The sequence below is a fragment of the Accipiter gentilis genome, chromosome 17 (assembly GCF_929443795.1).
Source record: "Accipiter gentilis chromosome 17, bAccGen1.1, whole genome shotgun sequence".
In the NCBI taxonomy this organism is placed as follows: domain Eukaryota; kingdom Metazoa; phylum Chordata; class Aves; order Accipitriformes; family Accipitridae; genus Astur; species Astur gentilis.
The window spans coordinates 16,301,224-16,322,413 of record NC_064896.1 but is presented as its reverse complement, the minus strand read 5'-3'; the positions used below and the strand labels follow the sequence as shown (position 1 = coordinate 16,322,413).

The 21,190-nt window shown below is 42.6% G+C and overlaps 1 protein-coding gene across 6 annotated transcripts in view; it reads left to right on the top strand.

The window, feature by feature from the left end:
* The first annotated feature begins 11,865 nt into the window (after positions 1-11,865).
* INSC (INSC spindle orientation adaptor protein) overlaps positions 11,866-21,190 on the top strand; it is a 148,675-nt gene continuing 139,350 nt past the window's right edge. For 2 of the 6 annotated variants that reach the window (XM_049819858.1, XM_049819856.1), the window contains exon 1: positions 11,866-12,114. Coding sequence is in view for 1 of the 6 variants with exons in the window: in XM_049819853.1 (XP_049675810.1) it covers positions 17,907-18,072 (166 nt within the window). In the remaining 5 variants the exon portion in view is untranslated. Of the gene's footprint in view, positions 12,115-17,626; positions 17,699-17,906; positions 18,073-21,190 lie in introns of those variants that run through there. The other 4 variants (XM_049819859.1, XM_049819855.1, XM_049819853.1 and 1 more) reach the window with 3 other exon arrangements.

Here is a 21,190-nt window from a genome sequence, read left to right as displayed (position 1 = left end):
ATGTGAAGCTGCCTTTTGCTTCTCTTTCCTAACTCAGGTTCTCAGAAGAGACAAAATGTATTGTGCATTTTTTCCACTAGACAGTGGCAGAGCTATGTGTTATCTTGCTCCTTGGGTGTCGAAGCACTGGTTTTATAACTGTGTATTTTAAAACCACATGTGTTTAGTATTTAACTAACTGAAACATCTTTGCCACTGAAGCTCTTGATATTTCAGTCAGTCCAGTGACTTTTCAGAAAGATGATGGAATACCACCTTATAATATCAGCATCTATAGCTGCAGCACTGGTAACTAAAAGCCTTGGCACTGTGTCCCGTCTCTTGGTAGCACAGGTTGCCAGTGTCCCACTCACAGAAAGAAGAACAGCCCAGATAGCCTCAGGATCCCCGAGACTTTTCTCTCACTGTAATCACCAGTATTTCCCCTCACCAAAAGTTTTGTTGCTTATCTGGCTATTCCTTGCAACATTTGCAGAAGCTATGCTTTGTAGGCTGCCACTGGTGCCACTCTAATGATACGGCAGGTGGGATTTGAGGTAAAGCCCCCACTTTCACAAATGTTAGTAATTTGGCAGGTGAAAAGCACTGCTGGTTCAGGAGCTCTTGGTGGTATGTCAAGATAAAAGTTAACCCGAGTTGTCTCTCACAGCCAGCCAGCTTTAGCTGTCATGGCCCATCAGCCCTCCTAAACTGTGCAAGAAACCCCCTTTCTCCTGCAGGCTGCAGGATCTCTAGCTATGGACACCAGGCTTATCTTTTTTTAATGGGCACATTTCCCCCCTGCCAGGTTTTACTCTCTAATCAGAAATTCAACCTGATGGGGCCTCACAAAGTACAGCTGCCAGCATACTGACTGGAAAATAAAGGTGCTTTTTGCTGTATAACATTTAATGACCTTATTTAACTTTGTAATTAAGTCAGACTAAGAAGTAATATCCCATATGTCTCACAACTCACTTTTTTTTCCTCAAGATCAGTATATCCAATTCCTGGAATTCAGGTGGCATTTCTCAGGTGAGCTGAAGCTTCTTTACATCACTCATGGAGGACCCTAAATCGATATGTGTACCTATAGGGCCTATTTATATTGCCACAGAAGTATGAAGTGCCTTTAATGTAAATGAGGATCTAGACTAACATTTTCATGTCTTCGTTTCAGTCTCAGGTAAAAATTGTATCTGGGAAGAAGAGAGGGGGAGGCATTTCACTTTCCGTTTTAGCAAGTTTTTAGTGACTGCTTAGAAATTAAAACTACATAAATGCGCTCAAGAGAGTGATTGGTAAATACATCTTCTAAAAGCTAGAGGGCATAGGAGACACAGAAAGTCTCCGGTATAACTCGGTTATCGAGAGGTCGGAGTGAGTCGTTTAGAGTAACTTTCTGTTGCTTTTGCATGAAATGGCTCTTGCTGCTCAAGTTCAAACTGCTTTTCTTCTCTTTCTGAAAAGAAGTGACTGAAAAGCACAAACATCTTCCAGGATTTTTATCAGTTTTGCAGATAGTCTAAAGGAAAATCTATTATTTGTAGAGCTATTGATCTAAATGAAGATATTAATATATGCTTCCCATTTTTAATCCAGAATAGTTTAGTATTAAGTTTTTGTTCTGCAAGAGCTCCTATTATTAACTATTAAAATAGAGAGCTACTAATACTTCTTTTAATGGAAAAAGTGAAAGGTGTGTTCACGGGCATTGCTATCAAGTGGAATAACCGTGGACTTCAGAGTTTCACTTGTCTAGCCAGTCTGGTCAAAATATTTTGTAACCTTTCTTTGCCCCTGCACAGTATTTCTGTGATAGGGAAATCCTGCTGTGTTTTATGTTACGGTCCATGTGTTTACTCGTATAATACCTGTGTGAGAGGGATACTGGTAGACTTTGTGGTATAGACCAAGCCTTATTTTGTTTGCATTTTGAGAATAGAGTTCACAGGGCTTACCCTAAATGTGTGAGAGGAACAGAGCATCCTGAGCTGCTTTTTGGAAGACCTCCCCAAATTCCAGTGTGTTTTGTTTTCATTTCAAAGTAATCCGATGAGAGAACCGAACTTTGCCACAGTCTGTAAAGGAGACAAGATGTACGTATCCATTTGTTTATGCCGAGTTTCTCAGGTCAGTTGACTTTCTCTCTCAAACAGAAAATCAAAGGTACCGTGAGTCTGTAGGGCTCCAGCACCAAAGAAAAGATTCCCTCCAGCCTTTGGGAACTGCTACATTTTCTACAGGTTTTATGCCTGAAGCCAGATGGATGATATTCCGGTAAACAAAACAGGACTGGTGGAGTAATGAAATGCCTCTGAATTATTCATTGGGTCCTGAATGAGGCAGAGAGTTACTATAAACACCCCTGAGGAGGAGAGCAGCATACAGCACAGCCCTGCCCGTGGGGTACACCTGGCCTGCTTTCCCAGGTAGGCATCTGCAGAAATGAATACCTTGTATAAATGAATTGGAACAACCATGTTTGGCAGCTGTCCATTACTCATCTAGAAATAGTCCCTCTAATTCCAAAAAAAGTTAGGTGCATGCTCCAGTGCCATGGACATAAAATTAAAAGTATGTTCAAGGGCTTTGCTGAAAAGCAATGGACTTCTACACATCTTTAAAGAGAAGCACATCTTCAGGCTTGCTGGCTCAAATCTGATGATGCCTCCTAATAAATGTGACAGATAAATGCAGGAACACAGAATACATCAACACAGAGCTGGTTCCAAAAACCGGTGTGTACCAATTAACGTAATTTTAGCCCGTGAAGCATTTTTCCAGCTGGCATTTCGAAGTTCAAGAACTGTACAGCCTCATCAAAACGGTAGGTATCTTGAGGTATGGTTGTTCTACTGCTGTCACGGTTTATTAATGGTCAGTGATGTGTTAATGTGCTGAGAGGAGAAGTTAAAGGAGGATGTCCAGCACAGGCAGAGAAGCTGGGGTGGAGAAAGTTATAATCGTGAGGCCAACTGTGTCTATAAAACTGAAGTCGCCTTTCAAATAAAAAATATGTGGAGGTTTATTTTTGAATGGTGCTGGGAGGGAGTTTCTGCTGAAGCCTACTGATAGTGGTGGTGAGTGAATCAGTGTTTCAGTCTACAGCCCTGGAGGAAAGATTACGGGGCAGGGGAAGAAACCCCTGTATAGAATTAATTGGAAACCAAATTCTCCCATCTTCCTGAAAGAAAGTTTCTTCTTTGAAACCCCATTACAAACTTCGGTGGAAGCAATAAAACATTCAAAATTGCTGCATAAAATTCTGATTGTTGGTATCCCCTCATGGCAGAGAAGCACTGGTAGGGACAATCATGCTGTCATTTCAGATTTGTGCTGGGCTTGAATGTGGTAGTGATGAGTGCTGTAAGAAAATCCAAGAGCGAAATAGTGGGTGATACCACAGGGTTTGAGAAACACGTGGTGCCATGAGAGCTGAGAGGTTATAAACTACTGTTCATTGAGTGCCATCTGTACTGTGTACCCAATGAGGCAGAACCCTGTAGACAAAACAGAATATAAGTATATAAGAGAGAGCAGCATTTTAAATTGTGTAATAATGAGTCAAGGAAAAGCTGGAGTACTCTCAAGCTTCCCCGCATGTGACTTTTTATCTTAAATAATACCTTTTTAGCACTGTATTAATATAAAATTCAAGTATATAGTAATATGCAGATTAAATTCACTCAGCTGATATCCCATTTTAGATGTCTGGCTTCCTTCTTATGGTGTTTAAGAGCAGTTGTACTAAAAATTCCCCGAGAACAAGGTATAGATATTGCTTCACCATCAAATGTCACAGAATATTTGATTTTTTAATCCTCCAATGTTTTTAAAAAATATCACTTACATTTGATTACAATTTTTTTCCTGTTCATTAAAGGGAAAGTAAAACTTATTAGGATGCCTTGCAATCCTAGAATAAAGTTTAGCAAAATAATCTGATACTTTGTTGTAAGAAGCCAAAGGGTTATTTGCTTTGCTACTGCATATCTAAGCGTATGGCTATCAAGAGTATGTGACTCTTTGCTTAAAGGCATTTTTCTTCCAGATATTAATTTGCAGAAGACTAGTACATGGTTAGTCCTAAAAATGCAGGTTTTGACTGACTACGTTATTAACTTCATGCGGTAGAAGACTGCTGTCTTTGCATTTTCTATAGGAGAGGCGCACACCACCTTTCCTAGCTCTGTTTGGTGTTGGTGAGACCATGTTGCTAGGCAGAGACATGGAAAAGTTCTAGTGTTGTTTCTTTGAAATTATACATATTTATATCTTGCCACTGTCACAGGCCTTCTCCCTCCTGCCTGATGACTGGAGCTGTCTGCAGTACTGGGGTTTGGTACTTTATTCTCCAATCTTCACTTCTAAAAGATCAAAATTTATAGGGAGTTTCACTGGGACACCATTTATTCTAAAATGTTATGTACTTGTGACTTCTCCTGCATGACAGGCTTGTAATTTTTGACTTGATTTTTTGTGATATCTTTGTCTGTAGAGCTGAAATAGGATGATGGTTAGTTACTCCTTCTCTGAACTTTTGACACTTTGCTGGCTGTTTTCTGTGTGTTATTCCCTATCCAGTCCAGATGTTTCTGCACATGAGCCACCCAGCCATTCAGCTTGTTTTTTTGGATGGCAAGGCCTTAATTTTGTCTTCTGATGGAAGACATCTGAATGTGGTCACTACCCGGTTTTTGTGGAAGGACTCCAGTGGCTCTGGCATTTTTGCATGATTGGATGTGGTTACTGAGAGCCACGATGTTCAACTGCTGCATTAAAACTGACCTTGGTAGAGGTTATGTAGCGTTTTTCCAGGCTGCTTTGGGTGCACTGTTAGGTGTTCCCAAAGGACTGTAACTTAAACTCGTGGAAATCCCACACGAATGGCTCTTGAGATTACTGGCACTCCTCTCAGCTTGACTGATGCTGCCTGCAGCCTGCGCTCCCAAGGGGCTTTGATGTTTTAAGCCCAAATTTGGATCCATTCCTCCCTTGAGACGTACGTTGAGAGGGTTATACTCTGCTTAAGTCTGACTGGTAACATTTCCAAAAAAGAAGAGGTTAAAAACTGGTTGCTCACTCGTCAGGCCAGGTTTCCAAACAAGCTCTGCACCCAGCAGGTCTTACTAGGATGAGGGAGCCAGGCTGAGTGCTGTGACCGTAAGCAAGACAAAATGGGAAGATTCTTCAGCAAAGCTGACTTTGGGCTATCCCAGCAAAACCCTTGTTAAACTCCCTGTTTTGGGCCACAGCGCTTGTGCGGGTGGGAAGAGCACGCAGAGACCTGGCCTTCTCCTCAGGGCTGTTGGAGTCGGTCAGGCTGTCTGAGAAATGAAAAGCTGCGTTTCCGCTAACAGCGGTGGCTTTCTCCAGTGCTTGTACAACACATTTTACATTATTAAATTGCTGCAATGAATACATGAAGAAGGCAGAGAAGGCAGCGGAAAAGGAGAAAGGAAGCACATGTTTCCTAGTCAGAAGATGGCAATCTAAAGTGGGAATCGTGCAAAGACTTCGGTGTGCGCCTTACTGCAGGCATTGCCAATGGTCCCATTACTGGGGGGGCAAGACTAAGCAGGGATTGAGAATGCACATAAGTGAGAATATATAAAAAGTAACATAGAAAGAGATCAACTGCAAAGGGCTAAAATGCAAACCTTAAATTCAAAGAGGGAAGATTATTCCGCTTCTTCCCCCTTCCAAGTTTTTGGGAGGCCAGTTCTGACTGTAAGCTGTACGGAGCAAGGAATGTGTCCTAATCTTAAGAGAATTTGGGATGCTATTTAATTTGCGTTGGATGAAATGAGAAAGAGAAAAAAGGAAATCCAGGCTCAGCAGAAAGGCTGGTTTTTGTTGTGTGAATGCAGCTGCAGGACGCAGCCACATCCGGTAGCCAGGAAGAAAAAAAAGCGTGTTGGTGGTACCATTAGGAGTGCTAAGGAGTGCTGGTATCGGTGCCAGTGCATACTGACCAGTCTGAGTGCTTACAATGAGAACAATTAATACTAGATTCCTGAGAAGGTGGTGGAATTTGCCAAGCATCCAAAAAACAACCAGACCATTTTCAGGTCCTGATTATTTCCTAATGAACTGCTTGACCCCAAGGGCCTATAGCAGCCATGAAAGTCTGCCTTTGCAAAGGCTCTTAGAATAGTTCCATTCAAATACAGACATAATTACACCTCTCCTCACAATATTACATTTCAAATATCCTCCCAGTAATCAGAATCACTGCAGTATGTGAGGAGTGAAGAGCTCCTTTATCCTTACAGCAGAAAGCATCTGAACTGTTACGAGCTAAAGAAGGTTTATAATGGGAAAGGCTAATAGAAAAGGCTTTGAGGCATCATCACAGTCACAAAAAAGGCATGAGCAAATCTGCGTCTGAGAGCGGGTGACAATGCCGTCCCTTTACTAGCAAATACTCCGATGGAGAGTGAGTGAGAGAGAACAAGGATCCCCTGCATCCCCGCAGAAAATCACAGCTACGGAAAAGTTGTATGTTTCAGTTTGTTCCCATAGTTTTAATCTTCTAACTTGCTCTTATTATTCCTATTCTAGGCTGATTTATGTTTGGCAACTTTACATTAAAAAAAAGTTCCCGCTAACAGAACAATGCTTATGCTTGCAGGCAGGACAAGGGGAATACCACATGTTCAGATGAAGTGTGAACCAGTCATTTGGCCAAATTTTCCATGCAAATATCTCTGCTACTGGCTATGCCCAGTGATTTTTCCTTATTTGCAGTGGGCCCTTGGTTTTCTGTCTCCCCTTGAAGAGCAGAAAAGTTGACCTCATAAGGGATTTCTTCCAGTTTGTTTCCCAGGGGGTTTTTTGGTACTAATACATAGTTTATTTAACAACTGCGTGTTTTTCACATGAGCAGTATGTAACATGGTAGTAAGCCTGTAACCAGCTGTGGCAAATTATGCCACAACATTCAAAGCTCTGCTGTCCAAAATGGAGTATGAGTTTTTGTCAGTCGTACTCGGTATCCTCACATTGGGCTGGTCACTTCACGGGTAGAGTAGGACACGTCTGACAGCTATGTAACTAGGAAAGTCTGTAATATCCCAGCATCTCATAGATACTAAGTTCCTACAAGTTTTATCAAAATCAGCATCCAGGTAGTTTCCTACTAAGGGAAAGGTGAGGAATTAGCTGGTCTCTTTTACAGAAACTGCCAGTCACTGTGGTCTGGAGACGAGCTTGAGGGGTCTGTCAGAAGGAGGCAGGGGAGCCATAACGGGTGTAATATGGGACATGGTAAGGAACTGAGGCTCGGAAGTCTAATAAACAACATGGAAATCTATAGTAAAACAACCTTTGCTAGTTCTGCTGCTTGTACAGAGATACGGACTTTGCAGATTCTCTTCAATGGGTATGGGTGTGCATTCACAGCACAGAGGGGGGTCATCTGGGGAGGTGACCATTTTTTCAAATAGAAAGCAACTGGTAGTGGTGATTTGATCATGTGACAGAAAGTGAGAGCATGGAAAAAACATGTAACTGAGCTACAAGAGGAGCCTGAAGTTATATCCAGCTGGCTCCAAAGGCATTGCTTTGCATTGCAGAAGGTGACTGATGTGCCTGTTGTGACCTACACGCAAAGAAAGATACACAAGCAGCGAGTGAATCGTATGTAAAATGGAGGAAGAATTACTAATGAGCGAGCTATACACTCATGAGTGTTACTGCAAGAAGCTTTACTGAAACAGCCTGCAAAGTTTGAGGACTGTAATCATGCATAGAAACAAACTGAGCTGGTTTGAGTGAAAGCCTGTAATTTACTAGATTAACAGTTTGCAGAGATATGGTTTAGTACAAAGTGAGGGTTGCTAACTGAAAAAAGAAAAATATTGTTCAATAAATATCGATTTGTCTAATTATATGCAGGATTTATTTAAAGCAGAGACTAGATTGCTTTAAAAAAATGTAGTGGGTGTGTCTGTCTGAGTGCATTTACTGTTGGAAGCATGGATTCCCACACGCAGTATCATTTGGTTGTGTTTAAAACGTGTAAGAGGGAATGTGTTTCTTGATACTAAATCGTCTTATCTTTGACAAAGTGCAGGTGATCCTAGGTTATGCCTATGGCGCTATCAAAGTAACGTTTGATATAATGAGGGAAATTTTATATGCCCCATGGTCACTAGTATTTCTGAGGAGAATAACAAGAATGAGCCAAATGACGAGGACTTTGTCTGACGGTTACTGTGTGGAAAGGGCTCTGGATCTGCATGGCAAAGTGGGTGAGCTGGAGCCGTAGCTCTGTGGAAGCCACCCAAGGGTCTTTTCCTGCTCCCACTTGGTCTCCACGAGTTGTGGGGACTGTGGGAATTTGGGTTCTTATGAACCCCCTAATGAAGAGTGGCAGATGACAAACTCCTGCTGGAATTTTTTTCCCCAGTTTTCATTAACATCTATATAGATATTATTTTAATTAAAATAATCTTGACAGCACCTATGAAAAATCTGTGGGGGTTGCAACAGCAATTAAATGTGTTGTCAAAAATGATAAGCAGCCTGGTATCACAGGAAGGAAATTAACACTCTGACCAATAATGGAAGAGTAATCTTAATCCAGAGCTTTTTGCCTCTCAGGAACTCCTTAAAATGGATGAATTTTGGAGACCAGGCAATTTTAGAACAAGACAGTTAAGCAATAGGTGCCATAAAGTATCTCCATTTTAAAAGTCAGTGTTGTACTGGTGTAATAGTGGCCCATAGCCAGCCAGCAAGAAATGTGATGTTAATTAGGCATGAATAATTGCGTATGTGCAAAGCCTTGACTATTTTCCTAAATTTTGGATATCAGAAAGATTGGGAGTTGTATTCAATATTACGTCCTGGCAGTGGAGTTTAACAACGATCTGCGTCAGTGCTGGTTGTCTGTTTTGGGTTGTCCACTGCAGAGAGAAGGCATCGAAATGCTGGCGGGCTGTTCACCGTTGTGAGGAAGATACGGTTTGAGAGCCTCGGTTTCTAGACTCTGTCACCCTGAGTCCTTTATTACTTGGGAGCTGCACTGAGCACATAAATACACAGGTCTTCTCCTGGTAAATGGCAAACTCCCTAACTCATAGTATTTTGTTCATCCTAAAGGCACCGTTCATCCTTTGGGCGAACTGGCACCTCATTTGGGCAGGTGCAAGAAAAATCAAACCCTCTCTGTTGGCTCAGCTTGGAAGGTGCAGTCGTCTCCCCAGTCACACCAGGCTCCAGAGGTGCTGCGAGAGGGAGCTGCGGTGGGTGCAAGGACCAGGCTGCTCTGCCCAGCACGCTCACGGAAGGACTGGCGAGAAAGGCCACCCGGGAAGGAGCAAGCTGTAAAAACAGCCACAGTTTTACTATGGGAGAGGGTGCCAGGGGATTGAACTAAAGGGAGGACTCAAATGGCTCCTTGGGAGAAGAGAAATGGGAATAGTCCATCAGTAGGTACCAGGCAGAGCAGGTATGGGCAAGCCTGTAGGACCTGGGAGTGGGTGAAGCTGTCATTATTCAGAAACTCTGAATAAAAAAATGATGCTGAAGAAAGTTTATGGTTTCCTGGGTACCGCCGTGGCACTACCTGCGGTAAAATGCTTCTCTACCTGTCGCAAGGGCAAGGGGTAAAGAATTACCAGGGATCCTTGTAACTAAGGGTCAAATGGAGAAATTCAACTCCTACGTCAGCAAGAAAGGGGCTGACAAGTTTTATAAAAAGAATCCTCCCCAAATGTAATCTAAGCAGAGCTGCACCTCAGCAGTTAGGGCTTCCTTCGGCCCCCACCCCTGCGCCCCAGCTCGTGCTCTTCTCCTTCACCTTGTCTTGGCCACTCTCAGAAAACATGAGAATTAAAGGATGGGATGGTAGCATCTCATGTTCCTAGTTCGGGAAGCCTGCACCGTAAAGTGCCAGAGATGTTTCAAAGGGAAGCAAGTTTCTTGTCCTGCCAAAGCTTTAATAGCCTGTTGTCTTTTCTGGTAACGTGTGTGCACCCATCTCCCATGTGCACCCATCTACACAGAGGTTTTTTCCTCTCCCTTTTTCATCCCTAAAATGAAAATGAATCTCTTCATTCAGTTGAAGCTACTTCTCGCAAGAGCTATGATTTGAGAAAGAAGATAATAAGTAGCAAGATGTTAAAGAAAGAGCTTATTTCTTGCTTGCTTTGCGATAATGCCCAGCGGTGGAAAAAGACTGGATGCTGTTTTACTAGAGACTAATTCAAAATGTAGTAAGAGATTTTTCCTACCCCAAGGACATTCACACTGTAAGGGAACTTGAAACATTAGAGCAAAAAAGCAATGTGTAAGTATGGAGAACCAGGGAACAGGGGGACAGAGAGTGCTTCTTTTCTTCTCTGTTAAAAAAGGTACTGTTTGTTCCTCACAGCCCTCCAACTTACAGTGAGCGGTTGACTCATGTCTTCCAGTGCATGTGGATGAAGGCTTTGACCGGAGGGATGATGGCAGCCAGGACCAGCTTACTTCATGGAGTGATTCAGGAGAGAGCTTTCTACACTTCGGAATAGCTCGGGAGGCAGCCCAGCAGGCAGCGGTGGCCGGAGAAGCCCTAAGACTGACCGGCAGGGCAGGGCGTTCACTGGGTGAGCAGGACCAGGAGACAGGGACTTAGAGCCGCAAAGGGGGCTAAAAAGACGAATCGGTGCGTAATGGAAAAGGGCAGCCACGGAGGACATCGAGGGGGGATTGATGGGGCAGAATAACAAGCGAGCGTGAAAGGCGCAGTGGGTGAGGAGGTTGGAGCAGAGAGGAGAAGGCAGCAGGGACAAAAGTTCAGCCTCCTCGATGATGGCAGAGTTTTGGGGAATTGAACTAAAAGCTTCCTTTGTGAGGAAAGTCTTGTATCTGGAGAGCTCAGGGGATCAGTAAAGATGTACACTGAGTTTCAGTTTCAGCTTTCAGACTGAATGTACACAGGAAATGACCATACTTTCTTATTGATATAATAAGAGTAAAAATTAAATGCAGCAGAAGCAAAACATATAATTTCCAAGGTATTTTCATACTTTACAAAGTCAGAGGTTTAGAAAGTTGATTTTATAGGTCAGCAATAGGCAAAATGTGAAGCGCTTCTAAGGAAACACCTGTGTTGAATAAAAACAGTAACATACCAGACATAACATGGGTGGTAAAACAAATGTTTAGCTTTCCACGTAATACCATTAATTTTTTTTTTACTAAAATGATTTCATTAAAAAAGATAAGCCTACATTTGTGGAAAATGTGTTGTTGTTTTTCCACTACTCCTGACAACAATGCTGTTTAAAAAAAAAAAGTTTTTAATAACTTTCTTCCAGTAAACCACATCTGGATTTTTAACCTTGTTGAAAGTTTTGACTGTGTGCATCTATATCAGACCGTATTGTAATGGAATTGTTATTTATCTCCAGATATATCCAGTTCCTCCTTTGTGGACAGTCTTATGTCTAAGAGGGTCTTTAATTACGTTCCTCTACTAGCTGACCACTACAAAAATTGAAATCCTCACCACAAATCTGTAAAAGTGTTTCCACTTGCACTGGGAGACAAAAATAGAATAATTCCATGTCTTTTTGGACGGATGCCTAGCTGAAACTATGCAGGGTTTGAGTGACAAGAGGATGTAGTCTTTGCTGAGAGCACTTTCTTTAAGATCCTTTTTAGTCTTCAGGAACATTTAAGTAGATGAATGAAGAGAGGATTTATGCTAGTTTCCCTTAATTTCTGTTAACTTTGCCTGCTTTTTTGTAACTTTTGTCTTCTGCAACAAAATCTTTTCAGCTCATCAGGCTTACTGAATGTATAATCACAAGCTGGTAAGTAGTAACTTCAGGAGTCTTGATTTGAAATGGCACTCTATTCTTTTGTGTACAGCTGTGGTAGAAGAATAAAACCTCTTTGTGAGGCTAAGCAAAAGTAGATTTATTTAAATGCTCAGTATTCGCCAGGGTTGTAACTGTATAGTCTTTCAGTGGTGAATAAATACGGTTAACACATAGCTCAGCCTGCGAATGCAGCGGAGAGACTTTACTTGAGTAAGTTCAGAATTATTTTGCATCCGAGTGAGCTCTCCTCACTGTGCTGCACAGCACGTTATCCGTTTCCTGGGGAGTGTGGATGGGAGCTTACAAAGCACAGCAGGTAATTGGCTGCTTCGGCCGAAAAGCATATTTGTCAGTATATACAGAAAGAAAATGAGAACAACTGGTAATTATTATTGGGTGATGATATTTGTCCATAGTCTTCTGACCTGTCTGTGAGGTTAAATCCATACCGACACTCTGTAAGAGCAGTGAGTGTGTTAAATGTGATGTTTAGGCAGTTCAGCAACGTCTTCTGTCAATGCAGTTTGGACTGGAACTTTCATAGGCTTTGAATGTAAACAAGAAGGTGAACGTGTATGTGATAACACCGTTTTCCAGAATGCTTTCTTCTGCTATTCAAGACTTGTGTTTCTGTACCTTAGCGTATATTTTTGTATCGTTACTTTATTTTGAACCTTATCTTCATTTTATGTGAACGGTCCTATCTCTGCAGTCTGTGGAAAGTGAGCATAGCTCAGCCGTTAGGCACTTATTTCTGTATTTGTAAAACTTGCGTACGCTGATGCAAATATTTCCTCTTGGAAAGGGAAAGCTATTACTGGGATAGATACTTTTTCTCAGTTGCACATGTGGCAGTTTCTACAGACGGACTAAAAAAAAGCTGTAATGGTATATCTATGCTTTTTGTTTAAAGTGGTTTACGTCCAAATGGAGTGTGGAAGCATGTTGGCAGTGTGAAGACAGTTGTACCAGGTTCCTTCTAAATTAGGGCCATTTTCATGAAACCCTTTTTATTTGCTGCTTTTACTTTCCCTCCTCTCTTTAAGTAAATGAAGTGTGGGTTTAAGTCAAGACTGATAAATGCTAGAATAACATAAAAGCTATTTTAAGTTTCATAATATAACTATAAATACCCCCCACATTTTAAAGATTTATGTGTACAGATAAAAACATATGACAAGTCTCACTGGAATTGGTTGACACAGGAGTATAATATTCACTTCAAAAATCTTTGCAGGTTCATGTTGTGGGACTCCAGTCTTTGGACAGTTTGGTTTTAATTTGTTTGCTGAAAATCTCACCAAGAAACCTGTACACTGTGTTGGAGGTCAAAATTGTGCTGCATCTGTAGGAGGAAACAAAAATGAAGTATTTTATGGATTTGGTATGTCTACATGACTGTAAGTAGGGAAGATATTTGGAAGACTGAAAAACAGATTATACATTTTTAACACTTTACTATCATCACTAGTTTCCTCCTCTTTGGTAAAGAGGAAATCAAAATGTTTCTTTGCTTCTTTTATACACCCTTGTACTCTTTGAGGTGGCTTTAAATCTCCATCAGTGTCGTACGAGGTAAAATGTGTAATAAAGCATTAAGGGAAATGGGGTTAAGACACGCAATGTCTAATAAAGGATATTAGTATTTATTGGCAGTCATCCTTTGGCCTATATAAATTTTTTTTCCAAAGGGTACTGACATTGCTCTTGCTCTCTTTACAACCATCATTCTGTGCGCAGATGTGGTTTTTCCCCATTCACCTTTTTTTTTTTGCATTTTTGAATGCCAACTACTTAATGTGTCATTTCTGGCAGAAGGTTCTGGTGATGAAAGAGGAAATAAAATGGGCTTGAAGCAAGTTGCTGGAGAGGTACATACAGGATGGCACAGCCATGGAAAGCTTTTTTTTTTTTTTGCAGGAGTTACGTACCAGTCTTCATACTGACTTAATGAACAGGAGGAAGCCCATATTTTTCTTGGGCCTGGAAAGCAAATGTGGTCTAAGAGTACAAGGTTTACTACCAGTGTAATCAGCTAGAGTAGTGTGAGTGACTGTGTGCCAACTTTCTTTTGCCTCCTGTGGCCCAATTAACTCCATTCTTCATTCTTCAGTCATCTCCCCAGGTGGCTATCTGGTCTTAATGGGCCATAAAATGGGTGGCACTGGTCCATATGGAAATGCCCTGTGGTATGGGGGGTCTTGTAGCCCTCCACAGGGGTCCCTGAGAGTGTTAGAGGTGGCAGTGCTGTCTAAAAGGAAATTCAGAGGATGAGTACCCGTGCTCTTTTCCTGATTGCTGGAAGAGTCTCTTTGAATAATGTAGGCCATCAGATGAAAGCTGGATTGGTTTGGGAGGGCTACACAGAGGACCCAACGGAGTGAACTTCTGTTAAGCACAAAGGGAAGGACTTCAGCTGGGATTAGATACTGTTGTCCTTATCTCTTAAGCAAGAAGGTTTTTTCTTTGATTCTTCCTCCCTCCCGCCCTCCCTCCCAAGTGGCAATTAACCTTAACTTTTCTAACTGGACTTCTAAACAGATTGTGCTTAGTCGCAAGTCAAGTAGCTCAGTTGTTTCCCTGCTATCCCTGACGTCTTTTCTGGACTCTAACCCTCCATCTGCAGAGGTCGATGGGGTGGGAGGTAGCGAGGGACAGACGGTCTGGTGAAAGACGCTCCCTCTGCAGACATCAGAGTCCAAAGACAAAGCCCTGGGAAGGCCTGAACTTCTGCAGGCCAAGCTCCACAGGGAGGGAAAGCACCTCATGCTGGGAACCCAGCAGAAGGAAAGACATCCACTGGTTTTGGGTAGGCTCATACTTGAAAACGCATTGAAAACATTTTAGCGGGCTTGTGACCTTTAAAAGAGATTAGAGCTACTTATCAGTTCATTTCTACCTTAGAATGTTTATTTGAGTTTGTGCTCTATATTAAGTGTGAATAGCATGCAAGTGGCTTGCTTTAGTATTTCACAGAAATTGCGCAGAGCCAAGGAATGTATTTGATTACATATACCTATTCCTTGGGGTCTTCCATGGAGATGTGCTCAAACCCAGGATATTATCCAGAGCATCAGGATTTAAACTGTTGACTGAAACTGGAGTAGATCAGATGAGAAGATCTGGGACTCTGCAAGACTTTATGGCTAAGCCAAACTTCTCAGATCCTGTCTTTCTATGTGCTATTTCTGAGCGTAGCTTTGACATCCAGGCACTCTATTGATCTTGTTAGCGTAAGAAAGAGGTGTTGCCAAAGAAAAATCTAATAGTCTGGCAAACTGACTCAAATCTACTAGGAGTGGTTTGAAGGAAGACTGAGAATCGGGAAGTTGGATTTCTGACTCTTATTTTGCTGGGAAAGTCATGACACATGGGGATAATACACCTGCTCTGCGTCACTCTTATTCATCTAGCAAATCTAGAACATTCTGTGAAAGTAAACCTGCCCAGCTCTCCTGTCATATGGGAAAAAACCTGTGGCACAGCCAGAAACAGTTGGGAATCATTCCTCTGTGAGCTCCTGTGGGGATGCAGGGCCACTGGTGCCATGTCTGGTGGCCTAAATGGGCATAATTTCCCTCCTGATTGCAGAGGAACCAGGTAATAACCTATTTCACTTCTTTCTCTTTGTGTTTAGGAGGAAAAGGGTCAAGTACCACTCTATATGCCATGCCTAGCTCTGAAAACTGACCACAGTATTCAATAGACCAAATTACTTGCCCGATGCGTTTCAGGAATTGAAAATTTGTTCTGAAACATGCTTATTTTTGGACCTTCATCCCCAGTTAGATCAAGTGACAACAATCTGGTTTCTGTGGTTCTGAATGCTCTCTCACATGGAGCTGCACATGATCATTTGTGATACCAGAATGCCAAATCATCAAAATTGCAATAAATCAGAGTTACTGAGAAAATTTTTTGGTCAGACCTAGTAGACACCAGTGAAAAGTTACTTCTAGAGCAATGATGATGTTTTTATATGCTCACATCCCCAGACTGTGTACCCTGGCAGAACCCTAAAGTAGTCAGTGGAGCCACATCAATTTGTCTCTGGCCAGGATAGGCCCTCATAGGTTTAGGTAAGTGATATCTATAAGAAGGAAGGATAGAATTGTAACCTTGGATCATACAAGTGTGCTTGGAGAGTGCCAAGATTAAAACCAGAGCTGCTGGCACCCATCAGATTTAATTTAGCAGCCTCTCCATGCAAACCCAAATGCACCTCACTGACTTCAAGAATTGTTAGGGAAACCCAAAGTGCCCAGATGGTGATGGGTCACTGATAGCCAGAAACTGCTCGCGCTCATGCTTTTTGGGTTCTTAGTCAGGAAGGAGTTAAAACCGGTGCTGGAAGGGAGCTGAAATATTCAGAGTAAGAGATTTCCAGAGAGGGCTGTGCTGGACGAGGTTGGGCTTAGCGCTTTCAGCTGCTCTTCTGCTCCCTTCAAACGCGAAAGGTGTAACAAACACGCTGGTCGCAGGGACTCCCAAGGCATGGCTCACACCCAAGTCATTTGGTATTTGCCCAGCTGAAGCATCCAGAAGTTTTGGAAGTCGAGCCTGGCTTGCCCTGGCGTTGGGGCACAGCGCGAGGTGGCTGAGAGCCATCCTGCGTCGCCTGTGCCAGGCTGTTGAGGCGCCCAGGTCGGGTGCACGTGCACCAGCACCCACGTCCTCCATTTGACTGTGTGCGCCAGCGGGGACACGGACACGCTGCCCTTCCCGGTGCAGTGGAGTCAGGGTTAGTGAAAACGTGTCGCTCTATTTTCACTGATGTAATTTCAGCAGAGCAAACGTGAAAAGGAACAAAAATCAGACGACGTGGGCAGCATGGGCTCCATCTCCCCATAGGGGTTTGCCACAACAAAGTGGTGCACCTCGCCTGAGGCAGGACTTCCTACGCTGCCAGGGCTCAAATCCCCATTTCTTTCCAGAGCCAGGCACCGGACCTACACCCTCTGTCACCAGCTCTGCCTCTCCCCTCAGGGGGTGCAAACTTCGTCCTCCAGCTTTCACTGCGGGGCAGCGGCTGCCCAGGTCCCGGTGCCACAGGGAGGCCGCGGCCCGGGCTGGACCCGGGGAGGCAAAAGCAGGAGTGCCAAACAAACCTTGGCGAAAACTGATCGTCTCGTGGCTAAACTCTTAATTCCTCTGGGGTGTTGAAGGTCTGCCGAGGGCAACCGGAGAACTCGTTCGGCTCTCTGCAGCCAGCTGTGGGTGCCTGGCGGGGTAGTTCAAACTCACTGAGGCAATACGGCTGTTTGTCTTATTATTCACTTTAAAAAGTGGATCACCCCATGTTAATTTTCCTTCTCACATACGTCAAAAGCAATGTCTGATTCATAAGTGAGAATATTACATGTGTTGCCTCTGATACTAAGTCAGGCAGCGACATGGCACAAACTGCGTTCATGGAGTCCTTACTGCACTTGGGGTCGTGCCTGCAGCACACACAGCTGGAGACCAGGTATAGAAAACTTAAATTCAAAAAAGTCTCTTGGAAGTACTTCTCAAGAACAGAGCATTTTGAAAGTGCTCTATTTCCAACCAGCGAGGGCCGCATTAGGAATAGCTTTTTTGTTAGCTAATTTCTGTCCTTAAGAGGATGCTGCTTCCTTCCTCTCTTCATTTAATTCCTTTGCTGCTTTGACCTTCACCTGTGCGACTCACTCACTGAAATCCTCTCGGGAGGATCAGTGTCAGCTCTAATAAGCCGGCTGTCACTTTACACCAAACAGAAAGTAAATGTTTCATTTGTTAAATGGGCCAGCAGAATGCATTGCCTTTTTCTACCATCCTTGATTTTCTTCTAGGGGAAAGTGTTCTACTTTTATGTGACTGAAAGTGCATAAAGTGGATGTGAAGCTGCAGATTTAAGTGTCTTGAATGAAGACTGTTATGTAAGACTTTTCTTTATTTACCAGTTGTACTGAAATATGATCAGTGTTACAGCACAGGGTCTGGTTGCAATGAATTTTCTTGTGTTTCCAGTGAGAAGATAAGGGATATGCTGTGTAAGGAGCGCACCGGGAATTTCTTTTTTTTTTAGCAAGCTGCACAAGAAGGCACAGGGAAAGTAAGATTGTTGCACTGAGCTCTTGGCTGCTGATGCAGGGCACGACGCTGCTTCTTGTTGGGACTTTTACCATTGACTTGAATGGGAGCAGGACAGCTTTTCTCTGTCGTAGCTTCTGTTGTGTTTATTTATTGCTCCCCTTCCACTGCTGTTTGGTGCTGACAAGCTCAGCCTGTGCTTCTTTACCAGCTTGCACAGGTGGGTTAGATTTACATTAATAAGCTTGGAAAGTATTTGAGAGTGGGTGTTAAGGGGAGTACTTATTTTTTTGTGACTTTCACATAGAAGCTGGTGTTTGGGGGTTGAAGTCAGTAGCTTGTGGAGTGCTGCTTTTGAAACGATGTTTGACAAACACGAAAGCAGTGCGTTCACTGACTAACCGCCGCAGTGGAGAGCAATTTGAGACAGGAAAAGAAGGCGGTAGCTTCAGCGCATGAGAGGAAGGCTGTGGCTTTTTTTTCTATGAACCTGGAAGTTGCGTAAGTATGTTTGCTTCTGTGGATTTGTCTCTGTGGTTGTTTTTTTCAAGCTGAAACCAAGCCCATGTGTGGAGCTAGATGATGATGGTGCACCACCATCCCCTGGCTCTGCAGTGAAGCTGTATGAAACCAGCCCGTCTTCTCATGTGAAGTAAGGCCCCTTGGTGATGCTCCTGAGGGCACTGGCTGCTCAGCTCCCAGGGCAGCCGAGAGTCTTCTTGCTCAATGTTGTTTGGGGGTACCTCCACAGCAGTGCAGCAATACCCCATGGGCTCTCTCCTCTCCATGGGCAGTTCCCCATGAGCTCTTCAAGCATCTGACTCACTGCTGTACTGCAGGAGCCTTTGCCAACAGAGGCTAAGGGACAGCAAGTCGCTTAGCGCATGTTGCAGGAGGCTGCTCTGGCTTTACCCTGGAGATCAGCTTTTCACCTCGCTGGCTGCAGAAGTGGGGAAGGTAGCTTGTCTCTTGTTTTTCCGGGCATTTAGTTTGTCCTTGTCTCGTGGCCTGCAAAGGCTGGAGACTCGGGGCCAAAATCCCTCTTTGTTGGCACCCTAATTTATGCTCTAAACTAGGTGTTTGCAGTAACTGAAATAGATATCTATGAGAATGATTTCAAGATATTTAAATCTAGTTATGTCTGCGATATATTGTCTGTCAGTCTGACTGAGCTTTGAAACATAGTGTGTATGACAGATATAGGTCTGTCTTCTATGCAAGTATCTCTCAGTGTATCAGCAAAGGCCTTGAAAACTTCAAATCCAGAACCTTGTGCTTGGCCCTGCTCTGCTATGAGCATCCCTAATGGCAAAGAAATGGTTCTGGTTTTGTTGGTTCAGTTTCCTAGATTTTGTGTTAAAGTTTTTCTTGGATGTATCTGATGGATGTATCTTTAAGGCTGTGACTTGTATAGATTGGTGAATCTGATGTTTAGTAATGGTTGTTGTTTTTTTTTTTTGTCCACTCCAAATTTCCCTCCCCCCCCCCCCCCCCCAAAAAAAAAAAAAAAAAAAAAAAAAAAAAAAAAAAAAAAACAAACCAAAAACAAAACACTACAAAAAGGGGCTACCTAATCATTAGGAAAAAAACCCACCACCAAAACTTCTGGCAATAGCAAAGCTCCACCCTAAGCAAAGTATTCTGTGGCCATTAAGCTGCACAGCTTTGAATAATTGGCTTTCTCAGCAATGGCTGAAGTTTTTGGCTTTTCAAGTGAATGGAGCTAGAGACCACAGAATAATTGTCTGTTCAAGCCACTGCCTAGGTGAAAGCACAGCTGGGGTAAGGAGTCAAGACTTTTTATAAAAAAAGAAAAATGGATAGCTTCATTTTCAAGAGATCTAGGATTGAATTTATTTAAATAAAAAGTGCATGTTTAAGTGTATGATTGTACAAACTTATATACAGAAACAGCAACAGATAAGCAGCCTGTAAAATGTGTAAGCAATAGATATCTTTCAGCATATGTTCCTTGCAAATAAACCTAGAGAAACAAAGAAGTTTCTTTTCTGGTTAGATCCCATCGTGGGAAAGAAGTCAAGTAATTGGTAGACTTGGTGTAATTCCTTCCTGTTGTATTTGGCGAATAGGCAACACAATTAAAAAGATAGTTCAGATTTCATCTTTGATAAAATCTGGTCCATGTCACTCCCTGTGGAAGTGAACACAGCTACAAGTTAGGAAAATGCAACGTTCCCTTGTGTTGGTACAAGGCACCTGTCTGAGGCTTTGCAGACAGTTTATTCAGTATGCTCCAAGAGTACCAAAACTGGGCAACTGAACACTTGTTAATGTTAAAACAAATTGTGATTTATGAACTCAGACTTTTCTCTAAACTTTATATTACTTGGAGCCTTCTGTGACGGTCTCTCTTCTAGAGCAAGAAGCCGTAGCATGATATAGCACATTTTACATACAGTGAGTCTATTGCAGAATTTTGCCCTAGATATAGGGATTTTACTACTTACAGTCTCCATATATGAATTAGTAAAAATATAAGTCTCCTTCTTGGCAATTTGTGATCTAGATCTGGGTTAGGGCCCTATCTTGGACATTACAAAAATGCCCTGGAGAAGCTGATGTAAAACATCAGCATCTTCAAATTATCTCATTTAAAATACTTGCAACTTTCTTGGCTGGAACACCACCTTACTCTCATCATTCAAAGTAGGGTTTCTACAGTCACTTGTGAGAAAGCTTTCCTGGCCAGAGAATTTCTGTTCCATGTGTTAAGGATTAACTGGTTTAGTAACTTTTAAGACAGTGTTTCCCTCCCCATTTGTGTTCCTCAGAAAAGCGATGTTGGTAGGCACCCATAGCAGTCACTAGATATGATAGTCCTGAGTGCCCTGCTGCAGAGGCACCGCCTGTGCAAAGATGTAGGGCTGCTGGGGAATTAGTTACCACAGGAAAACAAACAAAACCAAACCCCAACTGGCTGGACAGTCAACATCAGGGGATTTGGCAAAGAATTGTAAATCACTACTTTTTTTAATCTGAAGTATCACTTTGAAATCAAGATCTCTGAAACTGGAATAAATCTGAAATATCCTTCCTGGTAAAGTGTCCTCTAAGCTTTCATTGCTATTTTGTTGTCCTCTACAAATGGAAAAGCAATTGACTGACTGGCTCCAAAATGTAGAATTTGGAGGGAAAATTTTGCACCTCCTGAATCTGTTTAACTTTGAAAGTTAAATTGATGTGTGGTTGTGATTATGTACTACATGTCTGGACCTACATTTGCACTTACAAGCTGCAGCTGAGGTTTTATAGCTAGGGATGCAAATTTGTGTTGATTCCTGCTTAGAGGTTGGTTTTTCTATGCTTTGGAAGATGGG